Source organism: Grus americana, chromosome 11, assembly GCF_028858705.1.
Source record: "Grus americana isolate bGruAme1 chromosome 11, bGruAme1.mat, whole genome shotgun sequence".
Taxonomy (NCBI): domain Eukaryota; kingdom Metazoa; phylum Chordata; class Aves; order Gruiformes; family Gruidae; genus Grus; species Grus americana.
In genome coordinates, this window is record NC_072862.1 from 12,798,897 (window position 1) to 12,820,531 (window position 21,635).

The 21,635-nt window shown below is 56.9% G+C and overlaps 1 protein-coding gene across 2 annotated transcripts in view; it reads right to left on the minus strand.

Annotated features, from left to right (window-relative positions):
* PLXNA1 (plexin A1) overlaps window positions 1-21,635 on the minus strand; it is a 123,602-nt gene that overhangs the window by 82,478 nt on the left and 19,489 nt on the right. For both annotated transcript variants that reach the window (XM_054838175.1, XM_054838176.1), the window contains exon 3: window positions 18,558-18,740. In XM_054838175.1, the coding sequence (XP_054694150.1) occupies window positions 18,558-18,740 (183 nt within the window). The remainder of the gene's footprint in view (window positions 1-18,557; window positions 18,741-21,635) is intronic.

Consider the following 21,635-nt stretch of genomic DNA (forward strand, 5'->3'; position numbering starts at 1 on the left):
CGCAGCCAGACCTCACCGGCCCGATGCTGGAGGGAGCAGAGATGGGGACGGGCAGACAGCCCCCAGATAAACAGCTTTATCCCGAGATCCAACCCTGGCAGGCACCCATCACACGCCTGAATATCTGTAGAGGGAGGCCAAGGGGTGGGAAATGATGTTAATTAAAGTTTTAATTACTGTAACCAAACGAGTAGTATAATTACTTTATTCTCACAGAGACTTCAAACTGATTAAGGACCACGTGCGTAATCTTCGGGTTGATGTGGTTTTTAATTAAACGTGCCGTCAAAGATGGTGAGAGGGGCGGGCAGGACGATGGCTCAGCCCTGCCTGCTCCTGCCTGGACCCCCCAGAGACCTCGTGCAAGGAGGGGGCCCAAGCTGGCAGAGATGCACGGGTCAACAGCAGCAGCCAGTGCAAAAGGGCAAGGAGAGCTGCTTTGGGACAACCGAAGTCCAGGGGATGCACACAGGTGTCCTGAAGGAGAAGGTCCTCTCCTATACAGCTTCACATACTCCCAAAACATCTGCCTTCACAAACATCTCCGAAACAACCCCGCACAGGCCCCGAAAATATTAATGAACCAGTACTGCCAACTGGACGGAATGATTAAAAAACAATTTTGCAAAGGTATCCTTTTCAAATAATAATAATACTAAAAGACAAAGCAGTAGAAATTAAATTCCCAGTCCCCTACCTCAAATAAATAGTATCAGAATTTGAAATGAGACATAATTACCCCAGCAAGGTTAAAGCCGCTAATGCACACGGAATACAGAATCACCATCCATCATAATCATATCTCATATCACAGCCATTATTTATAATTAGGAGACACAGTTTAAAAAACATATAAAGACGCCCATGCAATGCAGTAATTCTTCTGTTATTGCTCCTGGAGGGCCAATCCTGCTCCAACTTGTGGAGTCCAGGATCAGGCAAAAGCAATTCCCCAAAAACCCCCAAAAGTGATTCCCAAAAAGCTCCTTGCTGGGAATGGAAACCCACCTCAGCCCACCTGCCAGCCTAGCCTAGGTGCCAGGCTGGCAGCAGTAGGACACAGTCATTTCAAATCCAAGCAGGCTCACAAGGCATCCACGTAGTCCTTCTCCCTTAAATATACTGAATTCGTATTTTTTTCCCCAAAAGCCAGAGCAGGAAGAGCAGAGCTGAGCAGAAACCAGAGGCACAACCTGGCTCAGCGAGGTGACAGCCAGCCTGCCAGGCTTTGCCCAGGCTTTCTCGCCTGCCGGGTGGTTTGTCACCTATTTAAAGCCACAGAATGAATTACAGCAAAAGTTGGGGAAACCAAAAGCTAACCCCAAAACTGCTGAAAGCTGCCCTCCTTTGAAGCACACAGGCTTTGCAGGCTGCCCTCGTGTCCCAGTGAAATATTAACAAGCTCCCAGCAAAGCAGGAGGAAATTACCCTAAATATATTCTGGGGAAGTTCGCAGACGGTGGTGCCTACGTGGCAGAGCCCGGCTCTCAAGGGACCTACCTCTAAATCCCTTCTCCCCCCAGCAACGGGCGCAGTGAGCCTGCAGCCCCACGGGGACGTACAGCAGTCCCATCACCCACGCAAGCACTGAAACCAGAGCAAAGCCTTTGCACAGAAACGCACGAACACCAGGATGTGATTTTGCACCCTTCAATGGGTGCAATTAGAAATGGTGAATCACAAAGCAACATTGGTTGGAGAGGGTGTTCCGGGGGTGCTGAAACGTGATGGCTGAGCTTACGGTCCCCAGCAGAAGCAGCCCCGAAAAGGAGCTCAGCCCCACCACCGGCTGCAAGCAGCCCAAGAGGAATAGCCGAACTCGGCTTCCCCTGCCAGTCTCGTGACTCTTACTCACAAGCAGCGCTGCACTTACGTAGAAGTTTCATTAAGCTGTAAAACAAGAAAAAAAAAAAGCAAGGAGGGAAAAAAAAAAAATCGAGAAAAAGCCAGGTCACAAATGCACGTACAAACACCCGCTCTCCAGAACCCAGGAAACACGCTTCTAATGAAGGTTGTCGCAAACAGAGTGAAACACCAGCCGGAGTTTCCAGCCAGGGTCCCCTTATCGGAGTTGTCGCACTCCTGCGGCACGAGAGGACAACGGGCGCAGGGAGCAGCTGGCAGGGGGGCACACCCAGAGAGGGCTCTGTGCAGAGCAGCACCATGCTGCTGCCACCACAGGGAGGGGGGGTGACCCTTTCTGGGGTTCAGCCACCATGCCCACCTGGCTGTCTGCTCTCTGGTGCAGGTTGTCTTCTCACATGGTGGGTACCACCCTATGTGGCCCATCACGAATGATTGCTCTGACCTCTGGGGCTGCACGCAGGGGATGTGGGCCATCTCCTGGGCTTGTCCTGAGCATTTTCCAGCTTCTCCTCTACTTCAGACAGCCAGCACACTGCCCAACGTGCCAAGGATCAGGTCAGTCTTGCAGGACCAGGTGAGTTTGGGGAAGACCACCTCGGGATGCCAGAGAAGGGATGCTCCCCAGGAGGCTATGGAGGAGAAGTACTGCAAAGCCAAGGGGGACTGGGCCCCCCAGGCCCTGACATGGCCATCAGCACCTCACCAGGCGCTGGCTGCCATCCTTCAGCTGTCTCAGCCCCAATGGCACAGGCCAAAAGGACTTTCAACATCAGTGGTGGCAAGTTTACAGCAAGCAAAAGGAGCAGAGAGAGGAGGAGGTGCTTTGGAGGATTGGGCAGAGGATCACTATTTGCCCTTCCAAGTGCTGAAAACCAATCCCTCCTTGCCCCTTTTTATCCCATTGAAAACTTGACAGAACCTCCTAGCACTTTGCAGTTGAAATTGGCAGGTCTTAAATTAATTGACTGCAATTTTACACAACAACATGTTTAGCTGCAAGCTGGCCTGCGGCCCGCTTGGCTCGCCACCGCTCCCCAGACACTTTTCAAGCAACCTCCAAAACTTCATAACACATCTAAGGCAAGGCGAGCAGGCTGCCAACGTGACCCGCTCCCTGCCAAAAACCAGCCCTGCCTCCCTGCGCCCCCACCCCGACCCTGCTCCAGCTCCTCTGGTGTTTTCCCCCACTCTCGTTAATGGCTTGTTAAATTATTCTCATCATCTCAGAGGATTTTTGCTCCTCCAAACGGCAAGGAGCATGGGGCAGGCTGGGTTACGGGCCCGCTGCTTTGCCATGGAAACGGCAGCAATGGGACCGATGCGTGCAACAGGGGCGAGAAAAGTCAGGGGTTTTTTTTTATTTCAATCCGTCCTGACGTATTCCTGCTCTCCTTCCACTTAATACCCTGAAGGATGAAGCCCGAAGCAAACGACAACGCAGTGGCAGGTCTGCAACGTCCCCATCTGGGGCTGGGTGCTTGGAGTAACACAAAACCACACAACCCCAGTGCCCAGGAACAAGGTGGCGCCTGCAGCCCACCTCCAACCCACCCAAAATACAACCGCACTCTTCTTAGGAGAGGGTCTGAGCTGGCATCGCCGCTCTCACAGAGCCTGCCCACAACCCAGCCCCCAAAACATGGGGGCTGGTCCCGCCTGGTCCCCGGCTCAAGGTCTCCCAGCCTCCCCGCCAGCTCCCGCGAGATGCTGCCGCAGCTTCGGCCAAGCGCGAGCCCCAGCGATGAGTCAGCCCCGGCTCCCAGCCCTAATCTAATCCTGTCCCCGGTGCTGGGCGGCTTTCCAGGGCATGTCCGCAACATGAAAGGCGCACTCTCACCGCGCTGCCGGGTCGAGAGCTGGAGGAGGAGAGGGGAGGATTGCTCCGGCTCTGCCTAGGACTTGGGTCAAGCAGCTGATGCTCTGCGAAAGCCAAACTGGGGGTGGGTTGTTTGTGTGATTTCATTGCTTGAACAAACAGAAACATCCTGTATGTGATTAAGAGCCTTTATGAAAAACACACCAGCGCTGAGCTCCACAGCTGGGGCTGAAGGTATGGCTGTGGCTGGAGGGCAGCGCGCAGCAGGGCTCAGCCGCGCTGGGGCGAGCGGAGCTCCGGAGGCAGATTCACGCAGCCACAGCATCCCAGGGATGTTTCAGGCCATGCACGGAGACAGACACCCCCCCCAGGAAATCATCTCCCCCATAAAATGTCATTTTTTTTATGCCAACCTCCCCAAACCCTCACTTCTTCTAGGGAGCAAGAGGCGCAGCAGCGTTACCAACAGCCCACGAGCCGCAGATGACTGCGCGGGGAGAGGCAGCCAAGGCACCAACATCGCTCTGAAGCATTAATTCTTTCCTTTATCACCTTCTGCCCCAGGATATCAAAGTACTCCACGCATGCCTATAGCTTGCTCCTCCTTTTGGCTGCAGACATTGCCCTCCGCAGATGGTTCGGAGGAGAAACAGGCAGCACAGGCGGGAGAATTGAGCAGACCACAGTCCCTCCCCTCCGAAAAAAAGGGAGGACTCCAGCTCCTGCCGAAAACCAGAACTTGCCTGGACTTGTGCAGCCATCACCTCCGCAGCCCCTGCTCTCTGCTTCGACAGAGCTGCCTCTGGGGAACCGTGCCAAGAAAACACATGCTTTAGTTTAACGAGCACAGGCTGAGGATGGAAAAGGAAAAAAAAGCAGCACTTAAACATTACACACACACCCCCAAAAAAAAGAAAATTGAAGTTTTGAAGTTGTTTCTCTTTGGCAAGGTTCAAAATAGGGCAAAGTTTTTGTTTTTGCTGGGAGGCTTTAATAAAAAAAAAAATATTTCATCCAAACCACCCTTGAAACATTCTTGATATTACCATAAAGTTTTCCTCCAATTAATTGCTTCTACAGCTATCATTTTCCTGATGAAAAACATCACCAGAAACTTGCAAGCCATTAATAAAACACTCTTTCTCTCTCTTTCTCCCTGCTCACGAGCATAAACAGAATTAGGGAGGTTAGGGGGGTCAGAAACAACAGTTTTGACTCGACAGCCTTTGCCAGCGAGAGCTGCCACCCATGGTAGTGACGCTGAGGGCAAGACTCTGAGCTCACTAGATGCTTGCACAAATACCCCCGCTCCGCAGGTACGCTGTACCACCTCCGGCGCTGACTCAGAAAGGCACGCTGGGCCAAGTCTCAGCCGAAAAATAATGCTCTCAGGAATTTGGGCTGGGTTTATATAGCAAAGGCTTTTGCAGCACAACAGTGAGGATGCTCATGCAAGCATGGCAGCACGTGGGGGGGGGGGGCGGGAAATAAAGCCGAGCAGAGATGAGCGGAGATGCTCCCATCCCAGGAGAGGGGCACTGAAAGCCACCTGGGCAGATACTGTGTCAGGGAGCACCGGAGCTGTTCGTGTGCTCTTTAATTGCTTCCGTTTCCAAAATGAAGCCCAGGTCTTGTTTCAGCAGCCCAGGCGAGCAGGCGTTGGGCAGAAAGGCCTCCCCAGCTGCGGTCTGAAAGGACGAGGCTGCGGAGGGGAAGGCAAGCTGTGATGCTGGACTCTGTGGAGAGGCACAAAGAAGCCTCCCCACGGCTCCCCACCCCTCCTTAAGCTGGTGGGATGCAGTTGCTCTCCACCTCTGGGATCAGTGGCTAAAGAGGGGACGAGGTGCAGGGGATGCGCTCGAGGCACCCAAGCAGCACGCCCCACAGGGACCGAGCAGCACGCCCCGCGGGGACCGCGGGCAGTAGGTGCCATCCCAGCTGTGCCAGCCCCCACACAGCCTCCAGCCAGAACGCTGACACTGCCATACACCCGAGTTTCCACAATTTAAGAAGTCCTTCTGCAGCTGAGCGGCGGTACCACATCATCACGCGGCGTGCCCTTAGTCACCCAGACGAACCACACTTTGAAGCTCAAGCAAGCACATTTCTCCCCCCCATTCCCTCCCTCCTCCATCCCCACGCCAAAGGTAGCAATTTTTGCCCACTTAAAATGAGAAGCCACCGGAGAAAGAAGCCAAAGCTCACACAACTGAGAGCCTGGCCATCCCGCTTCGCTGCGGCATCAAAGCCGACTCATCCCGCTGGGAGCGGAGCCCAGGCATCCCGTTCCCAGGTTATTTGCTCCGGCCATGGGCTCGCGCTTTCCCACCAGCAGATTCGGGGGGGGAAGAGAGGCAGGAAGGAAACCCCAGCTGAGACGGGGAGTGTTTATCTCACCTGCTAGAAGAGAAACACATCTTTAATTTTAAACGTTGAGCGTAAAAACAGATCCCTCGAGGCTCATAAACATACCAGAAAGAGAGGGAGAGTAACACGAAGAAACCCTAGGGAAATAAATGGAGAATTCAATTTGGGAAGTTCCCATCCCTCACACGAGTTAAGAATCAGCTGGCAAGGGCCACGCAGGAGAGATGCAGTTTTGGACTTTTTGGGTCTTTTTAAAGGACTTTGCTCATTTCTCACAAATACCATCACATGCATTGTCGTCCCCCCAAAAAAACCAAGTGTGGCGGCAGTGAGCCCAACCCCATCCAGCATCTCCATCCAGGGGGCAGAGGCTGCTCCCCTCCCTCTGCCACAAAAGCTGCGGGTACAGAGCACACTGTGGGAGCCCACTGACTGCATCCCCAGCCCTCCAGCCGTGCCCGTCACCCCCACGGTCCCACATCCCGACCTCCTCACCGAGGATGCTGAGCCTTTCTGCGTGGCTGCATCCGTACCAGCCTCACTAAGACACCCGCTTTCCATAGCTAATTATAGATGCAGTCACCCTGGCCAAGACACAGGTCTATTTTTGGAAGCTTTTAAAGAAAAACAAATACACACACACATATATATACACACACACATCAAAACTGCATCGCATTTTTCCTCCATGAATTTTTTTTCAGTTGAATTTTGCTCAACAGCTGCCAGTTAATTTTTGACCACCGTCAATGGAAAGCAAACAGCCAGGGGAGGCAGAGAACAGCCAAGTGCTGACCCAGCCTCTGAGATCAGCAGACTTGCTGCCTTCACAGCTTCCAGGACTTGCAAACTACTCTACAGACCTCAAGCTTGCCTGCGATCACCCCTGCTGAGCACAAAATCTACCCTCAGAAAGATTTTGCTGCATCTTTCAGTGAAAATTTAGCTTTAGGTCCTGCTTGGGAAGAGCATCATCAGTGACATGAGTTTGGCGGAGCTCAGGTTTTGGCAGGGGTGGCTGCTGGGAAGACTGGGAGGATGCGAGAGGGCTGGGGAGGAGTTCTGCAGGTGAGAAAAGTCCTGCTGGAGATACATGGTCCCGTTTCCCACCCCGAAGGAGAGGGCATCCATGTATCTCCAGCTCCCTCCTCCCTGAGCTTCACAAGAGAACAACCACAGCGAAATCATCCACACGCACATTTAACATCGTCCCTTCAGCCGCCACTGTCCCAGCTCCCACCTACGCAGCTCCAGAGGTCCATCGCATCCCACAAGGACACCGAGTTGTTCCCAAAAAGGCCAGGAAGCCCCTTACCTTGGCAGCCACCTGGCTGAGCGAGCAGCGTTACCAGCGTTAAGCCTCCAGCTACAGCAGCACCAGGTTTATTCTGCGGATGCCGGCACATAATTAAGATCTACGGGGCTCTGTCAATCACCGAGGGGAAAGAAACAGCAGGGAAACCTCTCCTGGGACACGGCAGAACCTACGGCGTTACTGGTGTCAGGGTGCCCGAGGGATGCCGGCGGGGTGGCACAAATCCAGTCCAGCGCTGGAGCAAGCAGCGGGGCTCTCTGCCCCCCAAAGTGCCTCCTCCCACCTGCTTTGCGAACTAACCCCCCCCACAAAGGCAAGCCTGTGCTCTCCCAGTGCAGCATCCCTCCTAACTCTTGCGACAAAGGCAACAGCCTCAGTTAACAGCCTGATGGATACTGCAACCCAGGGCGGTCCTGGAGGCAATCACTCTTGGGAAGAGCGAGCGTTGCACGCATGGGAGACAGGGTGCTACAGCATGTGAGGTCTGGCACCCCAAAGCAGGCACTGGGGGAGATGAACAGTTTGTTTGCATGAGTCTCCTCACCCCCACAAGGAGAAGCCCTCCAGGATGCAGATGCAGCACAAGGAAATGGGTCCTCTCCCCCCTCTGCATTCTGCCTGCCCTTACCCAGCAGCACCCCCAGGGGACCAGGGGAGACAAGAGGTCTCCAGGAGCAGCTGGACATCAGCAGCGGGATGGCCAGGAGCACTTTGCCCAGACCCATCCATTGCCAAGCCCTCCTCTGGTGCCCAGCCCTGGGGGGCAATTCCCTGGCCCTGCCCTCAGCAAAAGGTCCCCCCTCAACAGGGATCCGCCCGCTAAGGGGGCTGGGGGGTGGAGGGACCTTCCAGGGCTCCAGACAAAGGGGGTGAAAGGGGAGGAAAGGACCAGGGAAGGCAGAGCCTGCAGAGACCAAGCCCGCTCCTGCCCCAAAACACTCTCATTAACCCCTCCCCTCCCGGACAAACAACCATAGAGCTCGGACACTGGCTCCAGCCCGCAATCTCAGCAGCATCAGGGAGCAGGACGGGAAAGCTGCACCTCAAGAGTACACTCAGCCTGGGGAGCAGCAGGACAAACGTCCCCGCTTCCCCTGGGACACCAACCTTTCCCCAGCTCATCCCCAAAGAGGGACCACCCGGCGGGACGGAGCGACATCCCCGCTACCCGGAGCCACACACAGCCATGCTAGCGCACAAATTGCTTCATTAAATTTCATCGCATTAAGCCAGTTTCATGAATTTAACATTGTCCCCGGACTATTGTTTGCCTGAAAATTAAATTACAACAACATTTGTTGTTTCAACGAGCCTGTCAGTCAGGGACGGGGCCAGAGGAGGGGATGCGGGCACAGGCAGGTGATGCCACTTTGGCAGCAGGACTCCTCCGGGCAAGTGGCTCCGGTGAAGGTGGGAAACGCAGCCACGGCTTCCTTCACAGGGGAGGGAGAAAGGAAGAATTAAGCTAACATGCTGTTTCAACCAAAGCCAACCATGCCAGATGTGGAGAGGCGAGCCAAGCTGCCCGGGAAGGGAAAGCATCGCCGTTTTGGAGCAGATAAAGGCTTCAACCAGTCCCCGCAGCCACTGGCTGGCACAGCAGAGCATCATCCCAGACCGCTCCGGGCAGCGCAGACCCTGGCTATGTCCGCACGATGAGCTCAGTGCAGCAGTTTGGGGCTTTTTGATCTTTCCAGATTACAAAGCTTTGCCGCGTACAGGAACACTGAAAAATTTCTCATTTATTCTTCCTTTTCCCTTGAGCAGCTCCTCTCTGCAGTATCAGAAACAAAGGTGACAACCTTTCGCTTTGTAAAGAAAACCGTCAAGTGAAGCTGACTATAAATAGCACCCAAAACTGACCCGCATCCCCAGCCGAGGGGAATGAAATGAAGACAAGTGAACGAACAGCTTCAAGGTCAGAGAGACTTTTTTTTTTCCCTTTGTTCAAGGTCTGGTAATTTTTATCCACGCAGGAGAGCAATCCAAAATACATCATTAGGGTTGTAGCTAATAAAAACCACGCAGGCTTTTTTCAGCCCGGCATCATTTCCTTCGCGTGCATGGGGACTACGGCAGGAGGGAGATGTTTCCCCTAGCACCAGCTCTATCAGCACAACGCCTCCTTGCATCCCCACACCAAGCACCCCAGCCATGCCAGACCTGTGCAGGCACAAAGCAACCGACTGATGCTGCTCTCAAGAGCACAAAGCGTGGCAAAATTAAAGCACTACCAGATTATCCTGCCTTTCTCTGCCAGACCATAGGGATGCTCCCCACCACCTCAGCCCGTCCTCGGTCTGCTGAGAGCCGGCTTGTCACACGGCACTGGCGCTTTTCCTTCTCTCCAGCTGCTAAATGGCATTAAAAGAACTAAGCATCCATTAAATAAAACTTTCCCACTATTGCTTCCCATATAGACAATTGCTCTCGCTGCCACAGGGAGGTTTCATGCTGGCGGCTGGTCCACGGGAGCACAAAGAGCGGGGAGGTGCCAGGATCGGCTCTGGTACAGCACGGGCCACCCAGGGAAAGCACCCGGGGGCCCCGAAATCCAGCACCAACCCCCAAACAATGGCACTCCCCCTGCTTGTCACGTCCCCCACTGCGTCGTGTTGCAGCCCCGCTCCCCCCCTCCAGTCTCGACCCAATTGCAATGCTAAGGAAAGGGAGACGGGGGGTTATGGGGAAATTTCCCAGCTTGAAGCAGCTGGGGAGGGTTCAGGAGGGTTTATTCAGTGCAAAGCCCTTCAACACCACTCCTCTGATCAGTCAGAGGTGACATACAGGAATCTCAAAGACCCACCAAAGGGCAGGAGAAGAAGAACGTGGGGCTCGTGCAGCAGCCAGAGCTATTTTGAGCACTGGTGGGAGTAGGAGAGATGAAAGGGAAACTGGAGGAAAAAATTAAGAATGGGAAATGTATCCATTCTAGGTAGAAAGAGAATGGAAAGTGGATGCAGTACCTGCCATCCCTCCCATGGACTCGGGGCTCTGACACCCCTTCTTCCCCACCTGAGATGCTCTGCCCATCAGCCTGCTCCAGTTCACCTTCAGCCACACAACTGTGTCCAGTCAAGGGATTAAAGCGAGAACCCATCAAATTCATTTCATCCTGATACGCCATCATGTAAAATGCTAAGTATTATCTTCACTGTGGTGGCCTAAGCCAGGATTAGGACCCACGTCTCCCAAGGCTGGCAGACCTCTTCCCTTAGCCAGGTGGCACGTCTAAACCCTGGTGTCACGGCTCCGGCTCCACTGCCCTTTGATGAGCGGAGCTCTCGGGCATTTGCTCACCCACGAGGCACGCCAGGATTACCAGCGCAGCCCAGATCCCCGGGTTTGTTTGCCTTGTATCGCACAGGCTGTGTAGGACCCAGACAAGGTGTAGGCTGAGCACTCTGGTCCTGCCAGACACTAATCACAGCACACCCCATGTGCTTCTCAGGTACCCGATGGGATGGGGTTTAACTCCTGTCCCTCACCCCACTGTCCAACAAGCAGGAGAAACAGGGGCACAGTCCTGAGGTCTGCACCCTTACGACCACCCAGTGCCCACTCCAGCTCCTCCACCTCTGTTTTTCACCCCACAGTGGTGATCCTGTGAGGAACCTTGCTGCTGCCTTCCCTGTCAGTACCAGCCTGCCATTAGAATCCATTCCCCCTGCTCCATTTCAGAAAAGCCCATAATTAACAAGGGCAGGGGATAATGGAGGCCAAACAGCAGCTCTTCCAAGCAGCCTGGGGCTGAGCAACATCCCTCCCTGGACCTGTAGCAGAGACAAATGACCCCCGCATGTATCAAAGCCTCGGAGATGGATGACAGGCTCCAGCAGCCACCAAGGGGCAGGTGGAGTCCATGTCCTGCATCCCCAAGTGCCGCACCGCACCTCCACCTCGCTCTTGATTTATGATGGATTTTCCTCCCAGTCTGGAGGGAAGCAGCAGGGAGGTCAGGCCACCGGGACTAGGGACAACCGAATTTCCCCACTGTCACATCTCTGACACCTGGGGACCCGGACAACATGGAAACCAGGTTGGCTCCTGCTGGCCACGCATATTCCGTCCAGCACCTTCCCTCCTCCAACAGGCCACGGGCTCAAGGGAAATTCCTCAGGCACCATTAATCTGGGTTAATGGGGCTGCACAAAGGCAGGCTGGACACCAGCACTGCCCCTTCCCACCCAGGCACACTCACAGCCCCTGCCTCCCAAACTGCTGCTTTCCTCTTCAGCCCTGGGCTCCCTTGTTCTCCCTCTTTGCCACTGCCTTTGGTGGGAGGCTGGGGCTATTCTCCCACCTGAAAAGCCCAAATTAGTCAGTGTTCAAGCCTGTGAATAGGCACAATGGCTCCAACAGGAGGGACCCAACAGAGCTCGAGCCTCCCAGCTCATTTCCATCTCAACGGGGTGGCTTTTCACCCTGCCCTGTCCCCATGGGGCCACTGCAGAGGTCCCCAGCAAGAGATGAGGTCCAAAGCAAGAGTCACAGTCCTGCTTTTCCCAGCGGAATGAGGGTCACGGGCGGGGGTCACAGCCTCTCATTTGGGGGCAGAGAGATGCAGAAGAAAATGCTCAGTAACTTCATGCTTCACCAACCAAATCAACCACAATGCCCAGGAGGGAAACCCCAACGCTCGCTGCTGGCACTGCATGCCCAAGTCTGGGTTTCTGCACCACGCCGGCCCCTTCCCACTCTGCTCCAGCCTCCAGGTGCTGGGTCTGGGCTGGGGGAAACGCAGACAGGACTAGAAGTGCCAGAGACAGCCCCAATGCTTCAGCAGCCCCTGACCCCTCACAGCATCACTCCTCTGCCTTGCAGCCTCCTCTCCCGGCACTGCTGAGCCACGGCCACTGCTGCCTTGTATGGCCCCGCAACAACAGGGGCAGAACCGATGGTGCGCAGGCACACACCCGCAGGCTCTCACTTTTTTAATTCCCAGCCCTGTTTCCACCCTATTTCCAGCCCCTGCCGGCACAGGGTGGTCTGCAGGGACGGGCTGCGAAGGCGATGCTGCTGCATTTGGCTGGCACAGACTTGCCAGCTCCCGAGCACGCCGGGCAGCACCAAGCCGGCTCAGGGGGCTGCCGAGAGGCATTTTGCCCTCAAACCCCATTTTTGGGGCAATTACAGAAGCCAGGTTCACACTCAGCAGCCCTTTTGAAGACAACGGGGTCTTTGGGATCCGCCTCCATCCCTGAGCCTCCTCCAGCTTCTGCAACGTGCCGCTCCCCAAAAGTCACCTTGCCCCGACACCGGCAAAGCCGGGTGGCAACACTGCCTTACCCGTCAGCACGCTGCCTTACCCGTCGGCGGCTCCGTGGCAGCCAGAGCAGGCTGATGGATTGGGGTTAGGCAGCGCGTTGCCTGCGGGCGCCCGGCGCCGGAGCCAGGGAGAGGCGAGACGTGCACCGTCAGCGCTTTCGGCAGGGAAGGTTGGAGCAGGGCTGGCTGCTGCTGCTGCCTCCCCGGCTGGCCGGGCGCCAGGCTCCCAGCCCTTGCTCACCTGCCGGCTTTGTCTGGAGTGCAGAGCAGATGGGGGGAAAAAAAAAAAAGAGAGTTATGGCTTGTGAGTCAAAAAGCCTGGGGGCACGGGGGCTGGACGGAGCGGGGTTTGGGGGGAGGGAGCTCCCCAACACCTCCTCTCCCTCCCTAAGGCTGCGTGAGTGCACCGGAGCATCCCTCAGAGAGCCAGGAGCATGGAAACGTCAGCCCCGTCCATCCTGCACCAGGCAGGAGCCCGAACCCCGGCGGCATCCCCCTCCAGGAGTCACTCGAGGACGGAGCTGGCAGCTGTCTGCAGCCCCGGCCCTGCCGCCCTGGCCTGTCCCCGAGGCCAACGGTTCACGATGAATTTCTAATTGTTTCCTCCAACAATGAGACATCCTGTTCGGAGCCGGGCGGCTCAACAAAGCCCGACGCTGGCGAGCAGGGCCCCTTCCTGCTGAGCAGGAATGGGCCGATGCCGAACGCTCCCCGCCACGAGCGGGGGGACGGGGAAGGCTCCACCACCCTCTCCCATACACCCTGTCCACTTAACATGCCAGCTCTCCAGCCTCCACCTTGATTAAAACAGCTTAACGACTCCGGCAAGAGCTCTCAAGGGGGTGGGGAGCCGCCAAGAGGTATTTGATGGATTCGCTTTGGCAACCGTCGGCTACCTTGTCATTCCAATAAAATTATTGCCATTGATTGGGGAGAGGCACGGACGCATGCTCCGAGGAGCGAATCTCCCTCCCAGGGCTGGGCGCAGGCACCCACGGGGGGCTATGTGCACATGGGGAGGGGGCGAGGGGTCCCCAGGGGATGGGATGGGGATGCAGCAGGAGAGGGGAGAGGCAGGAGGAACAAAAGACCCTTGTGCCGGGCGGCCAGCTGGGGAGAGGCAGCAACACAGGCAGGAGAGGATTTCCAGGGGCTGCGATGGGGTCGATGGCAGGGAGTCCTCAAGGGTCACCGGCTGACACGGCCAGGGCCAGGGCAGGCTTCACACCCCAAATGTGCCCCCGCCCCAAAGCCTGCCGAGGCACAGGCAGTAAGTAGGATAGCCGGCAGCAGGGTCACGAGGCGGGCCGAGCCCTCCTGGGCGCTCCGGGAGCCGGATTTCACGCGCCAAGACACAAAGGGCCCCTTTTCAGCCGGAGCCGCTTACCCTGAGCGCTAAGCAGAGGGTGATGCAAAAGGAGCCGCGGGGATGGGGACCAGCAGAGCGGGCAGGGAGCCTGACGGCTTCTCCTTCCAGCTCACATGAACTGCGACCAGGTCATGCCTCGCACCCCAGGGGCCGATGCACGGGGGCTTTCACGATGGGAAGAGAACCAGCAGGCAACAGGGAAATTCCTGAAAAGCCCCCAGCCAGCAGCTCCCCCTCCCCACAGCGCATATTTTAGGCTCTCACTGTGCAGACACACACCAAAGGTTGTGAACACACCGAAGCATCCTTCTCCAAAGCTTTAACAACCACCCTACGCAGAGGGGATGCCTCCATGGGCTGCCAAATCTGGCCTCCCAAGCACCCCCAGCTCCCTGCCCTTGACAGAACAGGGGGGCTGCAGGAGAGCCCCTTGACCCTCCCCAGGACAGGAGAGGAGCACCACATCCCGTTGTGTAGTGATGGGGATGACCCACTTAGCACGAAGAGCTTATTTATTATTATTATTGAAGTGGAGAAGCCAAAGAAGCCAGACATGGGGGCAGCTCAGCTGTGCTTTCCGTGGGAGAGAATAAACAAGCTGCAGCAAGCACGAGCCCCGGCTGGGAGCAGATTCCCGATGGAGACACATCCTGATGCATTCATACCCAAGGCCAGCCAAGGGCAGGGAGTTGCAGGGATTACGGTGGCAACTGGGCAGCCAGATAACCCTCCAAAAGACGAGAGCGCAACTGGCTGCAAGGGATACGCGGTCCAATGTGATCCTGGCTGGAATGCCGTACCGTCCCATGACCATGGCCACCGCAGGGATCTCCAGCTCCCGGACCCCAGGTGATGCTGGATATGTCCTGTGGGGACGTGGCAGGAGGGATGGCGGGGCTGACAAGGGTGAAAGCAGCTCTCCTCGCCCCAATGCACCGGGCATTGATCCGCACGGCACCTCGCACCCCGCCAGCTCACAGCATCTTTGCTCCGCAGCAGCTGAGGGGCCACAGTGGGCAGGGAGCCACCAGCTGCTTTGAGGGAAGAGCTCAGCTCAGCCCCCAAAAATAACCAGACGGCACCCAAAACTGGGTCAACCCACAAGGGCCACACCGGAGCTCAGCAGAGCCCTAAGGCAGTGCCTTGTTTGCATAATGAGGAGCAGATGGCAAGCTAACGAGGGCAGCCTGGTCTGTGCTGCACCTCCCAGGATGCTCCACTGCCCCGGCCCCGAGCCGCCAGCCCAGCACGGTGAAGTTACTGGGAGGACGTTGCACCACCAGCACACCCCCTCCAGCACTGTCGTTCTTCCACCTCCCTGTACAACACTTCAAGCACATCCAAAATCAAGTCTTTGGCACACACAGGTTAAGAGGTGACTACAGGTGCAGTGTGAAATGTGCCTTTCCAGCATGTGACTGAGCACTCCCATTGCAATTACACATGCAGCTTTCTGTCCACCCCAAAAATAGGAAAGACAACCTGAGAAAATGACAACGTCCCAGTAAAAAGATTGCCAAGCAAGGACAGGTAGTTTCCACAAAAAACGCAAGCACTAGGAAGCAAGCCTTGCTTCCCTCATGCAAATATCCCCTGGCCATCCCTGCTGCAGCGTGCTCACAGTTCGTGTCCCTGCGTCACTTCCCCATCCACTGCACCCTCAGACTGCAGGGTGCAAGGCCGGGTCCTCACACACGAGCTGGGGGGGGGCAGAGGAAGTGGCTCACAGCCAGCCCCAGCAGCATGAGAAGTCATCCCCACATTGCTCACCCGGCAGCGGCAGGAATTCCCCAAGCACCCCAATCCCATGACTGCTGGCATGGAGGGCAGCGAGCACGTGGGGCCAAGGGCTTTCCAAGCCTGGCCTCTCTGCATAACTCGCGGTCGGCCAAAGATAACCGCCTGCCTGGTAACCCACCAGGGACATGCAGAGAGTGGGCTGCCAGGGGCTTCTCTGCTGCAACCCACTCAGCACCCCAAGGGTCCTGTATTATCTCCATCCCCTCTTATGCCCCCCGGTCCCATCCTGCAGACAGTTTTGCAAATACACCTTTATTCTGACATCGCCTGTGATATTGCGTGTGTCCCCCCTCCCCCCCCAAATTAGGGTCTCCCTGCAGCTGCGGCAGCAGCAGGTGCTACCCAGCACCCCAACCTCATGGCAGCAACTGTTGGCGGCAGGGCCGGGGACAGGCTGCAGGGCAGCCAGAGGCTCGCGTGGCTTTTTCGAGGGGGGACAAAGGGAGGCTCTGTCTGCACACAACAGCCTGGACAAATGCTGGGCATGGGAGCTGCCATCCAAGGAAAATCCAGACACGGCAATGACTCTGCCCTGACCTTACCCCAGCCCAGATGGCGAAATTGGTGCCCCCTCGGCAGACCGGCATCCATTACAGGGCTCCTGGGGATGGGGAGGGGAGCACCCAGCTGTCGGTGCAGCCCTCCCTCCCCGAAGGAGATGCCGGCAAGGGCCCGAGAGATGCCAGCAAGGGCAGGGGGGCCGGGCAGGAGGGCAGAGAAAGTCACTGGGCTGTGCCAAGCCTAATGCAGGCACTTGCCAAGGGGATGGGGGGAAATGCCGACAGCGCAGAAGCAGAGGGATTGGGACGGCTGCTAAGGGATGCGCCCCTCCTGCACCCTCTGCCTGGGGGAGCCACCTTGGCCACGCTCTGCTGTACCCTGCCAGTCATCCCGTTCCGGCACCACCCGGGGACAGGCCGACAGCCCCCCATGCGGGGGGAACCTTCCCCTCCATCCAGCCTCGCCGGCAGCCAGGCGGCAGGATCAGGTAGCTGCTGAGGCAGCGCTTTGTTGGGCGGGCCAGGCAGCCCCTGCTGCAGAAAGGCTGGGCTGCCCACCCCAAGGTCACAGCAGGGGACGGCTCCAGCCCCCCCAGCCCTTGTGGGGACCCGGCAGCGCAGGGCCGTCAGAGCACTCTGCGACCCCAGGGGCTTGGGGGGCTCCGGGCAGGATGAGCCTACAAAACCTGCCTAGAGTCCCACTGCTGGGACAGGATCAAGACCCATCTCTTATTCCCCATGGAGCTCCTGCTCCACGTCTCTGTGCCCTGCAGGGCCAGAGAGCCAGACTAGCTCTTTGGGGCACGGAGTTTAGAAACCAGCAAAAAGCAAGCTGCAGAAGGCCCTGCAGGAGAGGAAGATGCTCAAGCCACACCTGGGCTCCACGTCCTGGCCTCAGCCTTGACCTTATAGCACACAGCACACACCCCAGCCAGGCACCCACCCTAGACTGCTGCTTGCAAGTGGCTCTGAAGATGCAAAGATCAGAGAAGAACTAAAAAAAAAGAGGGAGAGGAAAAAACAAATCTGCTGTGTAAAAAGCAACTGCCAGCCCCTCTAGATAAATAAGGAACTAGAGGCGTAACACCGTCCCTGTGGCTTTGCGAACCCTCCTCCGTTCCCATCCCCATTTAAAACCTCCCATCTGCAGCTCAGCGGCAGGAGAAGCTGCCAGCAACGTGACACCGGTCCCTCCGGATCCCTCATTGATCCAGAAAGAGGAGCTGCCTCCGTCAGCTCCCCGCAGCCCTGCTCAGCCCTGGCGCCGCCATGCCCCCCCCAAGGACTGCAGAAAGCGAAACAGAGTTTGTAGGGCTGGAGAGGACACCAGCATCCTGCCTCCCACCCCAACACATGTTGCCCATATCCTCCCTGCCCCTAAATACACTACCAGGCAGCGCTGCGGGCAGGTGGGGGGACCAGGGGAAACAGAGGCAGTGCAAGTGGGACAAACAGAGACTACCCCCCCACAATGGCACTCTGCCCCTAATTCCTGCCAGGAAAGCCACCCTGCCTCCTCCGGGGCACCCTGACCAGCACAACCTGAAAAAACGCAGGGTGCTGTGCCCAGGACAGGGTGCTGGAGCTCCTCACGAGTCACAGAGCAATGGGCAGGACCCCCCGGCCAAGCCCTGGTCCTCCTGCCCCTGGCAAGGACCTTACCAGGACTTTGGCGCTGCCTTTCGCTGGCTGAGGATGCAGTTAATGCAAGCTGTGTTTATACAGGGCATGTACAGCTGTAATTATAGGCACGATGTTATGATAACAGGAAATCCGTGCCCTGTGGAGATGCAGGCAGAGAAAGGCACACACGGAGCTATTTGCTAATTGCCACCAACAAGCAGCCTTTTGTGCCGTGGCGGGGCACAGGAAGTCTCCCCCACACAGGGCTGAAGCCATCAGCACCCACCTCCATCCACCCTGCCCACGTCAACGGCAAAGCCATACAGATCCACACAGAGCCCACCCTGTGGCAGCTACAGGGCAAACCCACCCGCCCTGAGAGACAACGGGACAGGCTCTGATCCACCAGCCAGGACTCGACATCCCTAAGATACAATCCTTCCAAAAGACAGAGGTTTTGTGAATTTGGTTGGCAGGGAGGAGCAAGGGGAAATTGCCCCTCACTGGTCCTTTGCACGTTACCCCCAATATATCAAGTCATGCTCTGATGGAGGCACAGCCCTACCTGTAGCCCCAAAGGGCCAGCAACGCAAGCAGACATCCCTCCATCGGCATCACCAACAGCTTTCCTACCTTTTTGATCTTCCCACTCCGTGTGCCCGCAAAGACGACAGTTTGTCCTCTGTAGTCGTAGGCAGCCACCGAAGTCATCCCATCCTCCTTATCCACGAAAAGCGGGGTCCCCTCAATGGTGACAGTCCCGCCTAGCGGCTGGTTAAAATCCTGTCCACAGAAATTGTCATCGATCTGCAGCGGCTGTAGGAAGAACACAGAGGAGAGGTGAAATTTTTGCCAATGCCTCAACATGCCAGACCTCCCAGATGTCCATCAGCCACCTCCCACCTCTACCCCATAGGCTATGGCAGCTTCGGCAGCCCCGTCCCTTGCCCTTCCTGTCCCAGCCATCCCACCTCACCAGCTGAGGGAATGGATGAGCTGATGCTTCCCTAAAATTCCCAATGTGCTGATGTAAGGCACTTGATACATCCAAGGCACGCAGCACGTCTCTGCATCTGAACAAGCTTTGCAGACCAAGACCAAGGCTCTTGGTCCTCTGCATCTTACAGAGCAGCACTTACAAGCCCAGCAGGAGACAGCGCAGCATCCCCACTCCCCCTCCATCCCCACCGCTGCCATCGCAGACACGTGGGATGCCAGCATAAGCTCCCCAGCACACACACACACACACACACCCCCCCACGCCGGTGCTAGCTTCAAAAAGAAAACGGCTTGGCAGTAAGGCAGGAGGGGCTGCATCCTGCACCCCAGCCTTCCCTCAGAGACAAAACACTTCCCAGCCAAGGCTGTGCCAAGACAAACGGGTCAGGGCTCTTGAAAGAGCCTCACTTCACATAGCAGAGCCTCCAGCGAACACGCTACCCACCTGCCAACCCTGCTCCTCCTCCTATAGGAACATCTTCGGGAAATCCCCACATTTTTTTTGTGCTGACTTGCCCCACCTGGCTCAGCCAGCTGCCTCCTCGGCTCAGCGCTCACCCGCGGGTCTGGGAGAAGCTTTTGCAAGCTCTGCCCAGGGAGAGGCAGAGGCAGAGGCTGCACCGGCCCCTCTCCGCCCTCGGGGCTGCAGCAGTGGGGACCTCCGGTGAGGACAGCCATGCTGATGGGCACGGCGAAGCCAGAGGGATGCCCCCTGGGAAAGCCGGGATGCAGGTGGGGGAGTGGGACCAGGACCAGCTCTGCAGCGCTCACCTCCTCCATTGAGCATCCTCGCTGTGTCACCCTGACCTGCTGAGCAGAGTGACATCCCCTGGCCACGCATATCCGGCCTGGGGGGCACGTGGGCCTTCCAGAGGTCCCGCACTAGGCAATGGCTGCACACAGTCACACAGCATCAGCAAAATCCACCCCCAGCAGTCCCCAGTCTGTCCCCAGGCAGCGATCAGCTCTGGCCAAATCTCTGAGGGTAGCAGTGAGCCTGGGTGCGGGAGGTCAGGGCGGCAAGGCAGGCACAGCGGATGGGGAGACAGGCTGCTCTGGCCACAGGATTTTTCCGTTTCATGAGGTTCCTTACATAACTTTGAATTTAAAGGGGAGAGAGGTTTTTTGGCAAGCAGTGGCCTCCAAATAGATGCCAGTCCCCAAGGGGTTTTAAATCCATACATCATGTGCATGGAGCATATGGGAAAACGCCGAGCTCCCGAGCTCCACGTACACAAGGGCAGTAAACGGCCCCGTGATTCCCACCCACTGCTGCCCAGGAAGCGAGGGTCAGCCCAGACAGACTGTGGCCAGCAACCCGAGACGCCCATGGGGAGGAGGGAAAACAAGATGCTTTTCCATGCCTGGGCGCGATGCACTCGCAGCCACAATGGCTTCAGCCTCCCGCAGCCACAGCAAGGCTGCCTGCCCTCCTCGCCGTGCCGCCACACCAGCCCCAAGGCCAGCGGTCCTGCTCCTGGCTGCAGTGGGAACTCAGCACCATGCCAGGATTCCAGCGGGGGAGGACCAGGAACAATGCCAGCCTCCAACGTTCGGCCTCGCCAGGCGCTCTGGGGATGCTGCTCTGCTTCCTCAGTTACTCTAACTTCTGTTTTTGTGGGGTGCCTGGGTAAGTATGCAGCCAAAGACCAACTTCCTCGCCTGACCTTTGCTTATCCTTCCCTAAAGTGGAGGAACTCCTACACTCACACATGAGAGATGAGGGGATCCCCAAAAACATGAACATGTGGCACCAACGCAGCATCCGCAACCACAGGAAAAGGGGGGAAGGGGAAGCAGGACCTCTCCATCCTCTGAATCCCAGCCTCGCAAGCGCCCTCTCCTATCCATCGCGCCAAGCGTCCTCCTCTGTATCACCAGGCTGGATATTTTAAAATATCTGAGAAAATTAGCAGATCTGAGAAAATTATCTTCCCAACCACGGGCGAGAGGGGAGCAATGCTCCAGCCGATACAAACCTCCCATCCGGATACCTGGGATCCTTCAGGCACTTTGCTGGGAAAAAAACACTCTTTGGCCCTGACAGCCCCTCCACCCCAGCAAAGCATCCCAGCACGGTCCAGCAGCAGTAGCACAGGGGTTGAGGACAATGCCACAAAGGTATTTAAGCCCTGGCAGCCCCCGGGGGTGCAGTTTCTGCTCTCTCCACACTCAATCTGCCGCTTCCCCAAACCCTCGGCTGCTGAATATGCAGGAGGAGAGATGTTTACGGTGTTTACTCCTCTCTGCTTTGTCTCAACAAACTCTCTGGGAAACGACAAATACAGCTGCGCTCCAGGACCTCGAGGAGCACCCGCCGCTGCGATGCCGACACCACCTCGATAAATAATTACGCCGACAATTAGCTCATTAACAGCAAACTGCCTCGTTAGGGAAGCGCAGGCAGGAAGCACAAGGAGGTCGGGCCAAGGGCAGTGGTACAGGGGTTATGACACCAACGGCATCCGTGGGGACAGGCATGGCGGAGGGATGGAGGGACGGAAGGACAGACAGAGGGACCGGCAAGGACTGACACACACCACGGCACGCGAGGGCCAGTGACCTTGCAGCATTTCAGCTTGCAGATGCTGGGATCTGCAGGAGGCATGGAGCTCTGCCCGCTCTCCCATTTGCATGGGTGTTTGCAGGGACCATGGCTTCAGCCCATTGCAAGGGGGGCTGTTTGTTTCAGGGGTCTGAGGGTATTTTTTA